Genomic DNA, 14,696 nt, shown 5'->3' with positions numbered 1-14,696 from the left:
AGGTCGGCAGAGTAAATGGTAATTACGGCCCTAGAAATTTGTTTTCTCTACAAGCTATTGATCTGTTCGGCACAGCAATGATTAATTTGAAATGTGTCACATGGGTAAGTCTAAAAGGCCCTACTCACACATCTGCCACAGGGGCAATCTAGGGTGTAGGAGTGGGGATGACCCTTAATTGCATCCTTAATTGTGATGTGTGTAGGCATGCCGGGGCAATTTGGGAGGATGGCCCTGCAGCAGGGCGGCAGGGGCGCGAGACTATCCTTGATCCCTAAGTCGTCCCTGCCGTCGGTGCGTGTGTAGCGCGATTGGGGCAATTTCTCAGTCAGTTTGTCAGCAGCTGTCACACGGAGTGCACGTACAAACAGCGTAGAATCAAAATGTGTACTTTTATAATATTCATGTGGCATAACTCACTTCTTTTCTGTAGCCATTTCTTCACCCAGTATCTCCTTTTCCTTTTTTTTTGAGGTAGCACCACAGAAAGCGCCAAGGCTACTCCAATGTTTTGAGTGGTCGATAATATGGGTGCCATTCTCAATACGTGTGCTCAGCTCGGCTTATTCTGGAACACTGCACGGCAGGCAAGTGTGTAGAGATACTCCCGATATCGCCACAACCGCCGTGCACCCTAGATTGCCCCTGCGGCAGTTGTGTGAGTAGGGCCCTTAAAGATCGTTCTTTGCATGAACCAATCATTTATTTGAAGCCTCAAACGTCCACGGTTAAGAGATTGGACTCAGCACCGAAAAGGAAAGGTCGTGGATTCGAGCCCCGCCCGTTGGACCGTCACTTATCATCAACTGAGGTTGCAAACATGCGTGAATATTCATCAAATGAAACAAATCTCTACGAAATCTATCTTTATTAGCAACTCATTTGCCTATTCGGCATTACCCGACCGACCTATTCGGTTCGGCTAACTTTTGAGCACTGGCCTGGCTCAACGAAACTATAGTGATCAATATAGTGACACTAAAAACAACATCTATCACACTAATATTATAAGAGCGAAAGTTTGTGTGTAAGTGTGTAAGTATGTTTGTTCCACTTTAACGTTGCGGCTACTGAAACGATTTGGCTGAAATTTGGAATGGAAATAGATTTTACTCTAGAGTAACACCTAAGCTACTTTTCATCCCGGAAAAATCCATGGTTCCCGCAGGATTTGTGAAAAACTGAATTCCATGCGGACGAAGTCGCGGGCGTCCGCTAGATTACAATAAAACCAAACAAAGAAAAACGACGGTCTTGTCTTCATAATATTTTATTCCAAATTGTAACATTTCTCTTGATAGAGCAACGTGAACAGCAATATTAAGATAAATAAGATAAGATAAATATACTTTATTTGCACACCACAAAGACAAAAACAAGTGAAATAAAAAACAAATTAGGAAGAGATCAGCATACAAAAGGCGGCCTTATCGCTAAGTAGCGATTTCTTCCAGGCAACCTTCGGTTTAGGAAAACTTAAGGACATCAGCAGGTGGCGTAAAACAAAAATAACCATAGTATTAGTAATACACATACATACAAATAATTTACATCCTAATACATAAACAATATTACACAAATACCTACAATATTGAATAAAATACATATCAAAATATACTAATAAATACCTTATATTGAAAAGAAATAATATATACAGATCGACTTTACTGCACCAGATAATGAGACTTTACGGCATTTTTAAAAATGTCCAGTGTCTTTGATTGCCGTATATTTAAAGGGAGAGCATTCCATAACTTAACGGCTTGCACAACGAAAGAATGTTTATAAAATTTCGTCTTATGCACGGGTAAACATAGAGTTAGTAATCGACACTGTCTCAGTTCAGACTGCACTCCCTGAAACGTAAATTTCTCCTTCAGATACACAGGAGATTTTGGATTAAACAACACACAGTACAAAAGTGAAAGTACATGCAGATCCCGGCGACGACGAATAGGGAGCCACTTGAGCTTCTGACGGAATTCAGAAATATGGTCATATTTGCGTAGGCTAAATATGAACCGAATAGCAAGATTTTGAAGTCGCTCAAGTTTATTGAGTTGGTCCTCAGTTATATTTAGATAGCTCGCGTCCGCATAATCTAAAACCGAAAGAAGAAGAGAATGTGCTAACATAACTTTAGTAGGAATTGGTAAAAATGATCTTAAACGTCTCAGTGAGCCAAAAGTAGCAAACATCTTTTTACTCAACTCTTTGACATGCACGCACCACGACAACTGGTTATCAAGATGTACCCCAAGATCTTTAACTGTGTCACAAAAAGGAATAGTGGTACCATTATACAAAACTGGCCGGAGATCTACCCAATCAACTCTTGAGATGAGGGCAGGACTACCAATAATAATGGCCTTAGATTTTAGGGGATTTACCTTGAGCCCATACTGTCTGCTCCAGATATCAATTGCGCTAAGGTCACAGTTTATAGCAGAGACAGTTAAATTTAGGTTCTCAAGAGATGATGAGCGGTATATTTGGATATCATCTGCATACATATGGTAAAGAGAAGTTATATTTTGAGTGATCGAATTAATGAAGATAGAGAAAAGTAATGGAGATAATATTGAGAGTTATTCAGAAATATGTGCAATACGAACAACCCCTCTCCTTTAGGAAATAAATCACAGCCTCTCAAGCATTCACAGAGTTCAATATTATTTCGATATTGTCGCGGAGGAAATATTTAATTTTGTCACCAAGTGCGACATTGCATCGCTTTAGTGGAATTTGTGTAGGTATTGATCAATATTTTTTTACTTAAATACTCTCATATCTAAATATTAGTGGCGTAAAGGTTTGGTGGTAGAGCTGGAAAATACCATGGCCCTAAGGTTCGAAGGGTTCCAAGATCGTGTGATCATGAGCTTAGAAGTAATTATTTATATTGACGATATTTGGGGACTTCATCCAATGCCACGCTATGCTTACGGTTTAGTTACGCCATTGTAAATGACTGAGTTACGCTCATTATTATTTTGTAAATCCAGAGCCCTAGTGATAATATACTGTTTAATAGGTATTTATTCATATCAAACTCACGACCTTGGAAGCAGAAGGCAGAGTGAATACCCACTGCGCCACTAGGCTCTTAAAATTACTTCTAAGCTCACGGTCTTGATTAATTATCAAGACTAATCATCTACGCTCGTTTCACAGTCTGTGACGCACACTCACTGACAATATTTGTCACTGTCAAGCGTTAACTGTCAATGTCAATCGAGTATTTGACAAATGACTATAATTGACATTTGACAATTGTTATTTTAGCCTGAGTCGAGGCGCGTTGTATTTTGCTAAATTGTAACTTGCTTTCATGTTTTCTATTGAAATTGGATACAATTTCAATAATAAGTGCTTGAAAAGAAATGGTGACCTAAACAATTTCTGTCTAAATGGAAATCTGTTAAAAAACCAACAAAAGTTTTGGTTATTTTTGTATTTTCAAACCAACATTACCAGTTATCAACAAAATGGAAGGCAAGAAAATATCTTTCGGCTTTATGAAAACGAAAAAGCAAGATAAACCAATAACTACTGAAAAGAAGGAGTACATTGAATGCGTCGAAGAACATGCAATCAAAGTTGTTGGGTTAGTATCAAATCTGAAAATTCTTTTATTCCATTCCATCATGTGTGATTGCATGTATTTATTCAAGGGCTAACTTATCATAGAATAAAAGAAATAGGACTTGCTGATATTTAACATGTCCATTGTTTATAAACATGTTAGAGGTTAGAGCAAAACCAGTAGATATTTATTATCTTAAAAAAGATGTAAGCATTGATTTGAAAACCTACTTCACAGAGCCAAACTGTCTCATTATCCCAATGATTAGTATACCATGGCATAGTTAAACTATGACGGGATCATAAAGTCCTAGGTTGTGCTATGAATTACTAAGTTTTTCTATCATCTAAAGGTGTTGGTCAAAGCTTTACGTTATAAGACCATTGACTGAAACAAAAACGGTTGACTTGTTGATAATAACTATTATTATTTACAATTTTTTGTAAAGTTAAATATAATCCAAACCCCTTAACCAAGCTTTGCTCTTTGGTTTATTTTTTTTATCTTCTGAATACAATGTTTTGTAATGTTCTGAGTTTAGATGTTATCTATACTAATATTAAAAAGCTGAAGAGTTTGTTTGTTTATTTGCTTTAACAGACTAATCTTAGGAACTACTTGTCCGATTTTTAAATTTTTTTCATGGTTTGATAGCCCATTAATCATGGAAGGCTATAAGGTATATATTATCCCCGTATTCCTTCGTAATTTTGCAGCTTGCTTACAATAATATGATGCAACAACTATGTACACATATAATTTCAAAATATTTCAGAGGGGAAGTAACAGAGGAAGTTAAACCATTGATAATACCCATGAAACCGAATACCCTCATAACGGCAGAAAAACTTAAGGAAATAGCTGAAAAAGCTGAAAATTTTGAAGAACCAGTAATCAAAGTGGAAAAAGAGGAAGAAATGGTGCCGGAGAATGAAACCCTAGATCAGATGGCTGTTAGAGAGTTAATGGATGAAGCAAAGAAAATTAAGAAAGAAGTTGAATCAGAAAAATTGGTTGTACCGATTAATTCGAAACCAATATTTGAGGGACAAGCAGAGGTGATTTACTATTCTATCTCTATTGTTATGTATATTTTTTGAATCGTTTTTGTCTTTTTAACCGACTTCCAAAAAGGAGGAGGTTCTACATTTGGCTGTATGTATGTTTTTTCTATTAGTGATCTTATTCAGTTATAAGTTAGCGTCTGACTGTGATCTCATCTAATGAGTGTCAATGTAGTCTTACTTGAAAGAAGTACATGTTTATTTTACCCATCTTCTTTTTCTTGATGTAGCAGCTCTGCAATCTCCACGAGGTCCATGTATCACGTTGAGCGCTTCCGATCTATTGTGATCGCCAACTGACTAGATTTCCCCTTCAGTACTGGTTTTTTTATTAATTCTTTACAAGTTAACCCTTGACTACAATCTCACTTGATGGTGAGAGATGATGCTGTATTAGATGGAAGTGGGCTAATTTGTTAGGAGGAGGATGAAAATTCACACCCATTTCTTATTCTTTCCTTCCTTAATTTTTCAGGCAACACTTGACGACTATGACTCAGTACCTATACAAGAATTTGGGTTAGCAATGCTACGGGGAATGGGCTGGACACCAGGTAAAGAGTAAGTATTATTATCACTAATTAGCGGACGCCCGCGACTTCGTCCGCGTGGAATTTAGTTTTTCACAAATCCCTCGGGAACCATGAATTTTTGCGCGATAAAAAGTAGCCAATGTGTTAATCCATGCTATAATATATCTCAATACCAAATTTCAGTTAATTCGGTTAAGTATTCGAGGCGTGAAAGAGTATCAAACATTCATACCATCAAAATCATCAGGATTTCGAAAATCTCGAGAATCCATGAATGTTTTCGAAATAAAAAGTAGCCTACCTGTCAATCCAGAGTGTGATCTATTACCATTCCAAATTTTAGCCAAATCGCTTCAGTAGTAGCGGCGTTAAAGAGTAACAAACATCCAAACAAACTTTCGCGTATATAATATTAGTAGAATAGGATTAGCAGATGCACCAGCTTTTACATGTGTAGTTCCTGTCCCAGTGAAAATAGAGGGATAAAATGTATATTATGCTCATCAGAGATAATGTAAGATTCTAATGGTGACAGAATTTTTCAAATAGCTCCAGTAGTTTCATAGTTTCATATTCAATACAAAACGCTTAGTTTTACCCGCATAGTTCCCAATTTTATAGGAATACGGGCATAAAATATATACTCACAAATTCTAGTGGTGAAATTAGTTTCAAAATCATTTTAGTAGTTCCAGAGATTATTCCATACAACACCACAAACTTTACTTTCAATTTCAGCCTCTACCTTCAGGATGTAAAATTAAAAAAAAATTACACTTTATAAATTACTAGCGGACGCCCGCGACTGCGTTCGCGTGGTATTTAGTTTTTCACAAATCCCTCGGGAAGCATGGATTTTTCCGGGATAAAAAGTAGCCTATCTGTTAATCCAGGCTATAATACATCTCAATGCCAAATTTCAAAGCTGAGGTGTGAAAGAGTAACAAACATTCATATCAGCAAAGTCATCAGTTTTGGCAAAGTTAGGAAAACCATGAAATTTTTTGGGATAAAAAGTAGCCTATGTGTTAATCCAGAGTAAAATCTATTTCCATTCTAAATTCCAGCCAAATTGCTTTAGTAGTAGCAGCGTTAAAGAGTAACAAACATCAAAACATCCATACAAACTTTCGCATTTATGATATTAGTAGGATATATACAATTTTTTAAAAGAGCAACTGTTAACATAGCAAAACCTACCTTCCAAACTAATGGTAGAGACACAAAGAGACTACTTGAATTAAAAGAATTTTATATTCGTTATTTTATCTCATCACTACAAAGACAAACAGTTGGCATAACTTGGAACAGCACAGTTCAACAACCTTGCACGTCATTTCGAAGTTACATCGCCCTGATCTCTCTAACTATCTTACCAGAATCCTACAATTAGACCAGACCTAAACCAGATTAGAAAATATAAAATCCTTAACTCACCTAAACTAGAAGTTGAATCAAATCTATATTGAAAACTAAAGCAACATATCCCGTGCCAAAGAGATCATCAAAATCTTATGATATATGTCATGGTTTTCAGATCAAAATATAAGCAACCACAACTGCGTCCTAAAGGCCTCGGCCTGGGCGCCGACAAACTCATCAAAGAGAAGGAAAAAAGCAAATCCTCCAAGGACAAGGAAGAGGAATTGTCTATAGTCAAAAATTCCTTTGTAAAGATTACTGCTGGAAAATACAATGGATTTTATGGCAAGGTATGCGATAAATATTCAATTTAATTTAATAATAATAAATAATCTAACATTTTATCATAATTATTTCATTTAGCACAATTAACCCACCACATGCAAATACATGACATGTATCTGTAAATAAATACATTTATTGATTTGTTATAAGTAAGGAAAATACCATTTGACTTGTTTTTTATTGTTATGTAACTAGTTGTAGAGAGGTACATTTTAAACAGGGGTGTAGCTACCACTGTATCAGCTGTATCAATATATACGGCCCCCAGATACGGGGCCCCCGGACTACACGGATCCCGTGCGTAAAGCTATATATATAGTAAAATGTTATCTACAATCTCACTTAACCTGGAGTTTTCTGAAAAAAAAATCATGAAAAACTGCATGTATAAATTTTGTTTTTTTTTTTAAATTTGGATTAGAAATTTAGGCATTTTTATTGTTTAAATCAATATTCCCATACTCGAACCAAAAAAAAGTTACAGCATCAACATAATTATATACATTTTACATACAACAAAAATTTTGGTGCCAATGTTACTTTGTGGTGAGAGTTAGTGAAGTCGGTGAAACCCATAAAAAAAACAAACGTCATGGGTCTCCTTGACAGCCGCATATACAAACTTTTTTCATAATCTGTATTTCAAAACTTAACGCTATCGACAATTACGTAAATTTATATAATAATCAATAATTACCAATAAAAAATACTCTATCTTATTTCTTTACTTTTTGTAAACAGTTTTAAAATATTTAAAAACATAATAACGCCATTTTTCTTGCATAATATTGAAAGTTACTGATGCGAGGCTTCTCGAGAATGTATTAGTTTTTGAATTTTGTATTTGGAGCGGCTACGACACCGTCGTGTTCCGTACGACCTATAATTGATTGATCTGTGGTTTTGAGTAAATAATGTTATTTAGAAATCACAGACAGACACAAAGTTTAATTATATTTATTGATGTTTACAGGTTATAAGCTTAGATGAAGACAACGGCCGAGTCATGGTTGACATCACAGTGAAGAAGGCAACCGTCAGTGTCAACGAGTTCATGCTGCAAGCGGTCACTAAGTCAGAGTTTGACAAGCAGTCCAAAGTTATAAGTGAGTTTGAGAATATCTCATCATCATTATCATTATATCAGCCGACGGACATCCATCCATATGTACCCCGCCTATCGCCACTTCAGTTTTGCGACTCGTTGATCTATGTCAGTGACTTTTGTTCTTCTGCGGATTGCAGGAAGACTTAGAGCATATCTACACTGAAACTACTCGACCGATTTTAATAACTCATTTCCCATTAGAAAGCAAATTTTTGTACTTGGTTTTACCTGCGGTTACAGTAAGCGTATTCTATAGGAAACAGTGCGATGAATTCGAGTTAATTTTATCTTGAAGCATATTAATATCATTAATATCATAGCAAAGAAGCATATCATATCATCATACCTACCATATTAATAGTACGTTAGTTAGTTAGTAGTGGTCCAGGTTAGGCTTTGGCCGTGGCTAGTTACCACCTACCGACAAAGACATACCGTCAAGCGATTTAGCGTTCCGGTACAATTTCGTGTAGAAAAGGGTGTGAATTTTCATCCTCCTTACAAATTATCCCGCTTTCATCTTAGATTGCTTCATCACATACCATCAGGTGAGATTGTTGTCAAGGGCTAACTTGTAAAGAATAAAAAAAAACGTACGGCCAGCTTTAATGGCGAAGTGTGGTGAGTGTGACTTGTGATTTTGTACACATTCGATCAAGTAAAGCTCGCTACACACTTGTAAAAATTCTTACACTCGAACAAGTATGAATGGAGTGGACTGACGATTGATTGATTGATTGATTGAATTTATGAATGACTAGCAGACGGCCGCGACTTCGTCTGCGTGGAATCCAGTTTTTCACAAATCCCACGGGAACCATACACTTTTCCGGAATGAAAAGTAGCGTATGTGTTTAACCAGAGTGAAATCTATTTCCATTCCAAATTTCAGCCAAATTGCTTCAGTAACCACTGACAGGAGGAACAAACATACATTCACACTTACGCACAAACAAACTTTCGTGTAAATTATTAGTGTGATATTGAAGATGATGATAATAAGCCAGAACGTCTCTATTCTCACAGTGAAAATCGTTGGCAGCGCGAGTGTAGAGCGGGCTTTAAAGTAAACTTGAATTTATATGGAAATGAAACAGCGCCATCTACTGATGGATTTAGTTCTGTCCTATTGGAACTAGAGGGCGTAAAGCTTGACTTGTATTTATGTGTGTTCTACGCTCGCGGCGCTAAGCGTGAAGACTGTAAAACCGCAAACGCCTTTACATTCGCATTAGCGAGCATTAGCTTCACAAAACTGAAAATTTTGAAAAACCTCCGAAGATCATGTAATTATCTAGAATAAAGTCGGATTTCCATGTCCCAATGTTACCACCACCAATTTTCTCATCAAACAAAGCTAAGAACAATCTCGATTAAGTCATCAATATTTTATTTCAGTGCGCTGTCATTTGAAAACCCCACCGGAGTACTCGAGTTTATTTGCAGATATTCTTTCCCATTTTCAAACCCCCCCAGACATTTTTTAAATTTTAAACGGCTCAAGCGATTTTAATATAACTCTCGCATATACCTTTAAAGACAAAAAAGCTACATTGAAATCGCTTCATCCGTTCGGGTTTGTATGCCACCCCTCTTTTTGCGTCGAGGATTAAAAATAGAGTGGTGTGTGTGTGCGTTATGCGCACAGTGCTGCCACGTACTGAAGTCTACGCAGTACAGTTGCCATCTGTGTAATGGTTTCTGTCCTATTTCGTTAAAACATTCTGTGAAACGTAGAGGCGTATGAAATAGTACCAGTCAAAAAACGTAAAATAATGGCGGCGTCCCAGTAGCAAGAGCTCCAAAGTTAGAATAGAGTTTATAAGATAATTTTGGACTGTGAATAGTTGAGGTTTTATTATATCTACTGCCATTAAAATATTAAATTGTCTGAATAATAATCCGACACATTTCAATCATTCATATTTTAATTTTGCTCTACGCCATTCTAGCAGATTTTTAATATGTTATTTATAGCTTATAGATATGAATACCAGTTAAAACCTTTGCAACTTGACCCCAGTAAAACATTCCCTATATACCCTCCAATCTCCACTGAACCAGGATAGTTAACAGATTAATAATAAAAGCAAGTGTGATATTTATATGTTTAATACCTTTATTTGCTTTCTTCTAGACTCTGAGTCGTATGAAGAATATAAAAAGAAAGAAATGCTCAAAACGTCCAAACCTTACAATTCAACAAAGACGGAAGAGTCCAGAAAAGAAGGAACATCAAGTAACAAGCACAGCAAAACTCGAGAAAAAGAATATACAGAAAAACGAGATGACAGACGTAAATTAGAAGAATCAAAAAAAGAAGGAACGTCTAGTAACAAGAACAACGAAACTCGAGAAAGAGAATATACAGAAAAACAAGATGACAGATGGAAAACAGAAGAATCAAGAAAAGAAGGATCATCCAGTAAAATGCACAGCAAAACTCAAGAAAAAGAATATTCAGAAAAACGAGATGACAGACGTACAAAAGTTGAAAAGTACTCAAACGGAAATGGAAACAGAGAAGAGAGATATAGGAAAGAATCTTCTAGCAGCGAGGAAGAACGAAGTCGACACAGAAAGAGGAATAAAAAGAAATACAGCAGTAATGAATCGTTGAGCTCAGAATCTGACCATAGACACAAATCGATTGACAGAAGAAGACACAGCAGTAGCGACTCTTCAGACACGAGTAGTCGTAGAAAAGAGAAAAGCCACAGAAGTAAGTCTTCCAAAGAAAAGAGAGATATAGACAAAAAGAGAAAAGGGAAGAAGAAAAAAAGAGACAGAGATCGCTCACCTAATTATAAGAAATATAGAAAATAATCTTGATGACATTTATTAAAATAATTTGTAAAATAAATAATTGTTTACAATACGTGATTCATTTATTTTTGAATATTAATTTAGTATTAACTAATCTTAATATAATAAATGCGAAAGTAAGTCTGTCTGTTTGTCTGTCTCTGTTACCTTTTCGCGGCTATACGGCTGAACCGATCAAGATGAATTTTGGTATAATGGTAAATTTACCTTGGACCTTGGAGCAAAACAAAAAACCTTTTTGATCCTAAAATAAAAATAGAAAGGGGTGAAATAGGGATTGAAAATTTGTATAGACCGTTCTTCATTTTTAGAGTTACAGTTTTTAAATTTTGTTCATAAATCATGAAAAAACCAAATATAATGTGACTCAAAAATGTTTAAAATTCAACCCCTAAAGTGGTGAAATAGGGGTTAAAAGTTTATATTGATTTCCACGCGGACGAAGTCGCGGGCGTCCGCTAGTACAGTTATAAAAATAAAATATCTTAATTAATCAGCCTGTTTGATCAAACATGGTATATTTTGATATTTTCCAAAGGGTTTATTTAGTGACGATAATGAGGTACTGTTTAGGAAACTACCTTATAGCGTGGTTGGCCTGTTTTATTTATTGACGTGACCTGGATTAAAAATACCCCATATATGATTGCAGGGCATATATTTTTAGGCAAATACTTAACGTAGTTAGGTATCTGTGTGGAGCGGGCTTTACCTACTAGACTTGCAGGTTTTCTTACGATGATTGTTTTTGTTCCTGATTTCTAAACTTAAAACTTCTTTTTTTCTGATTGTGTAAGTGGCGTAGTCTAATTAATTGGACCTCAGCGGCGTCACCAGAGGTTTGGGCGAGCGCAGAAGTATCGCCTGACGGGGCCCGAAGGCAGAAGCAGAGTAGATGGATGGAACGACTCTAAGGGACCTTGACCTTGGCTTGGAAGGCCGTTCTGGAAGGGTGTTTTGGCCTGAGTGTATAAGTCCGGGCACCCCTGAAATCGTGGGTTAAAAAATCCACGGCCAGGTCACATCAGATCTTTTTCTTGTCAAACTTTTTCGTAAGGTAGGTATTTTTAATAGATTGTTACTAACTTTCTGTTATGCCCCAAGTTTTAGTTTAAAATCTCCCTATCGTAGAAATTACTAGATAATGATGCTGTATTTATTTTTAGAATAATTTTCTCGATGGAATGCAAAAGAATAGGTAGGTTAGTGTGACTATTAAGAGTAATTATTCTGAACAATAGATCGTTAAGATCAATGTAGTTGTTTCAATTTACTAAAGCTATTCGTGGCGTACTACCTGTCTACCTACTTAACGTGTGTTAACAGTAATTGGAAGTGATAAGACTACTTTACCACATTTTTCTGTATAGATAAGAATGATGTAAATATGTTCCTATAGATCAACGGAGATAGGGAGCAGAATCACCCGAGGCAAGATCTTTTGCTTCGCCTGAGTCACTTCTTAGATTAATTTTTCAAATCATACATTTTGTGATCTTATAATTTGAAAGGCAAAATTTTCTAGCATTTTTAATTTTTTTATGTAGTTTGACACCCCCGGAAAATACGTCGGCATACATACGTACTACAGCGGCGTACTCAAGATGCTTAACTAGGGTATGCTCCGTATGTAGGTACAACTTATACAAAACTGAAAATTCCTCCAATCCCGGTTCATAATTACTCTTCAGGGTAGGCAGCAGCGGGGAAGTGTCCATACAGGTCGATTCCCGGTGGGTTACCTTTTAAAATTCCATACATACATATTCAATAATGCAATGATTATGAATGGATGTATGAGAAACCGGAGTTTGTATCAAGCGGTATGAATTTCCTTTTCTCTGGGAAGGCTTACCTTCGTCAAAATTCCATCCTTCGCCACTGGTAGGCAGTGCACGTTATTGCATACGTAGCCGTACCTATACACCTATATTTGCCGGAAGGTGGTAGAGCTATGGCCAAATTCACTATCAGACTACAGCACCAATTTAGAAATTAGGATACCTACTGAAATCAAAATTTTTTTATTCTCTCTCTCTTAAGTTAGCCCTTGACTACAATCTCACTTGGTGGTAAGTGATGATGCAATCTAAGATGGAAACGGGCAAACTTCTTAAGAGTAGGATGAAATCCACACCCGTTTCGGTTTCTACACGACATAGAACCGGAACGCTAAATCGCTTGGCGGTACGTCTTTGTCGGTAGGGTGGTAAGTGGTAACTAGCCGCGGCTGTAGCCTCCCACCAGCCAGACCTGGACCAATTAAGAAAACCTCAGTCGGGGATCGAAACCAGGACCTCTGTCTTGTAAATCCACCGCGCATACCACTGCGCCACGGAGGCCGTCAAAACTCGTACTCATATACGAGATTAGACCTTAAGCAACTGCTTCAAAAACATCGTCAAATCATAAAATAACGCCTGTCAGGTGCCACATAGTTGCACGCAAGCCTACATTTATAATGGCGACAGGAAACGTAAGTAGTCCTTAATTACACGAAGGGGGTTATTGGCCTTGTTAAATTGCCATGCAGTTACAACAATATGTTTTTAAATACTCGTATATCTCTTATAATTGTTCGAATAATAATTATCGAGATTCAGTGGCATGTACAAGGCCTACTAGGGTGAGCAATGGGTTAAAGTTAAAGCATAATGTACTTACAAAATACAAAATTGTTTCTTCAATAGTTCAAGGAGCCTAAGCTATTTGCTTGTGCAAAAGAGAGCCGTGATAGTCCAGTGGATATGACCTCTGCCTCCGAATCCGGTCCGGGGCATGCACCTCCAACTTTTCAGTTGTGTGTATTTTAAGAAATTAAATATCACGTGTCTCTCAATCGGTGAAGGAAAACATCGTGAGGAAACCTGCATACCAGAGAATTATCTTAATTATCTGCGTGTGTGAAGTCTGCCAATCCGCATTGGGCCAGCGTGATGGACTATTGGCCATACCCCTCTCATTCTGAGAGCAGACTCGAGCTCAGTAGTGAGCCGAATATGGGTTGATGACGACGAAGCTATTTGCTTGTGCATAATTACCTATCTACATACTTAAAAAATAAAAATGAATGACACTTTTCGTTATTATTTCGTAATTTTATAACTCAAGAATGGGGTCAAACCGATAGCGATCTACCATTACCTAATTACCTATCCAAACCAAAGGTTTAGGCTTTATTCGAACTATTTAGTAGATAGTTTATGTGAAGTTTGCACAAAATCGGTCGAGCGATTCTTTATTTATCACAACTAATGAATTCAGGGGTAGGGTAGGGTAGGGATAGGCAAGAAGTGCATATAAGACATAGCGAAGCTTGACCGGGTCTGCTAGTTTATAATAAAAACAAAACCACTAATCTATAGACCTCACAAATTCGCAGTATACATAACAAATCATTAGTTACCTACACAGTTAGTAACATGTTCACAGTGGCGTAGCTAGGCAACCAAGGGCCCTGGTGCAAATAAAAGAATGGGGCCCCACTGCTATTTAAACTGGTTAGGTTTTTAACCGTCTTCCAAAAAGGAGGAGGTTCGACGTTCGGCTGTATGTATGTTTTTTTATCAAATAAAAATATTATTAGGTATTAAATATATACAAACACTACTTTATCAGCTCTGTTTCGTTTTCGATATTTTCTAAGTTAAGTTCGATCGCGATTTTCTGGTAAGGATTCGAGGGCCCGGATTTGCACCGATTAACCCCTAGGTAGCTACACCATTGCGTGTTCATATGTAGGTAGATAGTAGATACCTACCTACACCAGGAAAATATTTTACAATTCGCCCAAGCCCGCTAGGCACACGTTAAGTACTTCTGTTGGTTCCTACTTAGATACTTGCTTCACAAGGCGATCTCATTTAGAAAGG

At 36.8% G+C, this 14,696-nt stretch overlaps 1 protein-coding gene across 1 annotated transcript; it reads left to right on the top strand.

The window, feature by feature from the left end:
* The first annotated feature begins 3,273 nt into the window (after nt 1-3,273).
* On the top strand, nt 3,274-10,876 carry LOC112053683 (G-patch domain and KOW motifs-containing protein). The gene is made up of 6 exons (XM_024093171.2): nt 3,274-3,607; nt 4,362-4,644; nt 5,126-5,211; nt 6,721-6,895; nt 7,864-7,996; nt 10,136-10,876. Exons 1-6 carry the CDS (start codon nt 3,489-3,491, stop codon nt 10,822-10,824), a joined length of 1,485 nt encoding a protein of 494 aa, XP_023948939.2. The 5' UTR covers nt 3,274-3,488; the 3' UTR covers nt 10,825-10,876.
* Nucleotides 10,877-14,696: the final 3,820 nt, after the last annotated feature.

This window comes from Bicyclus anynana, chromosome 17, assembly GCF_947172395.1.
Source record: "Bicyclus anynana chromosome 17, ilBicAnyn1.1, whole genome shotgun sequence".
In the NCBI taxonomy this organism is placed as follows: Eukaryota; Metazoa; Arthropoda; class Insecta; order Lepidoptera; family Nymphalidae; genus Bicyclus; species Bicyclus anynana.
This window is presented reverse-complemented; position numbering and strand designations above follow the sequence as displayed.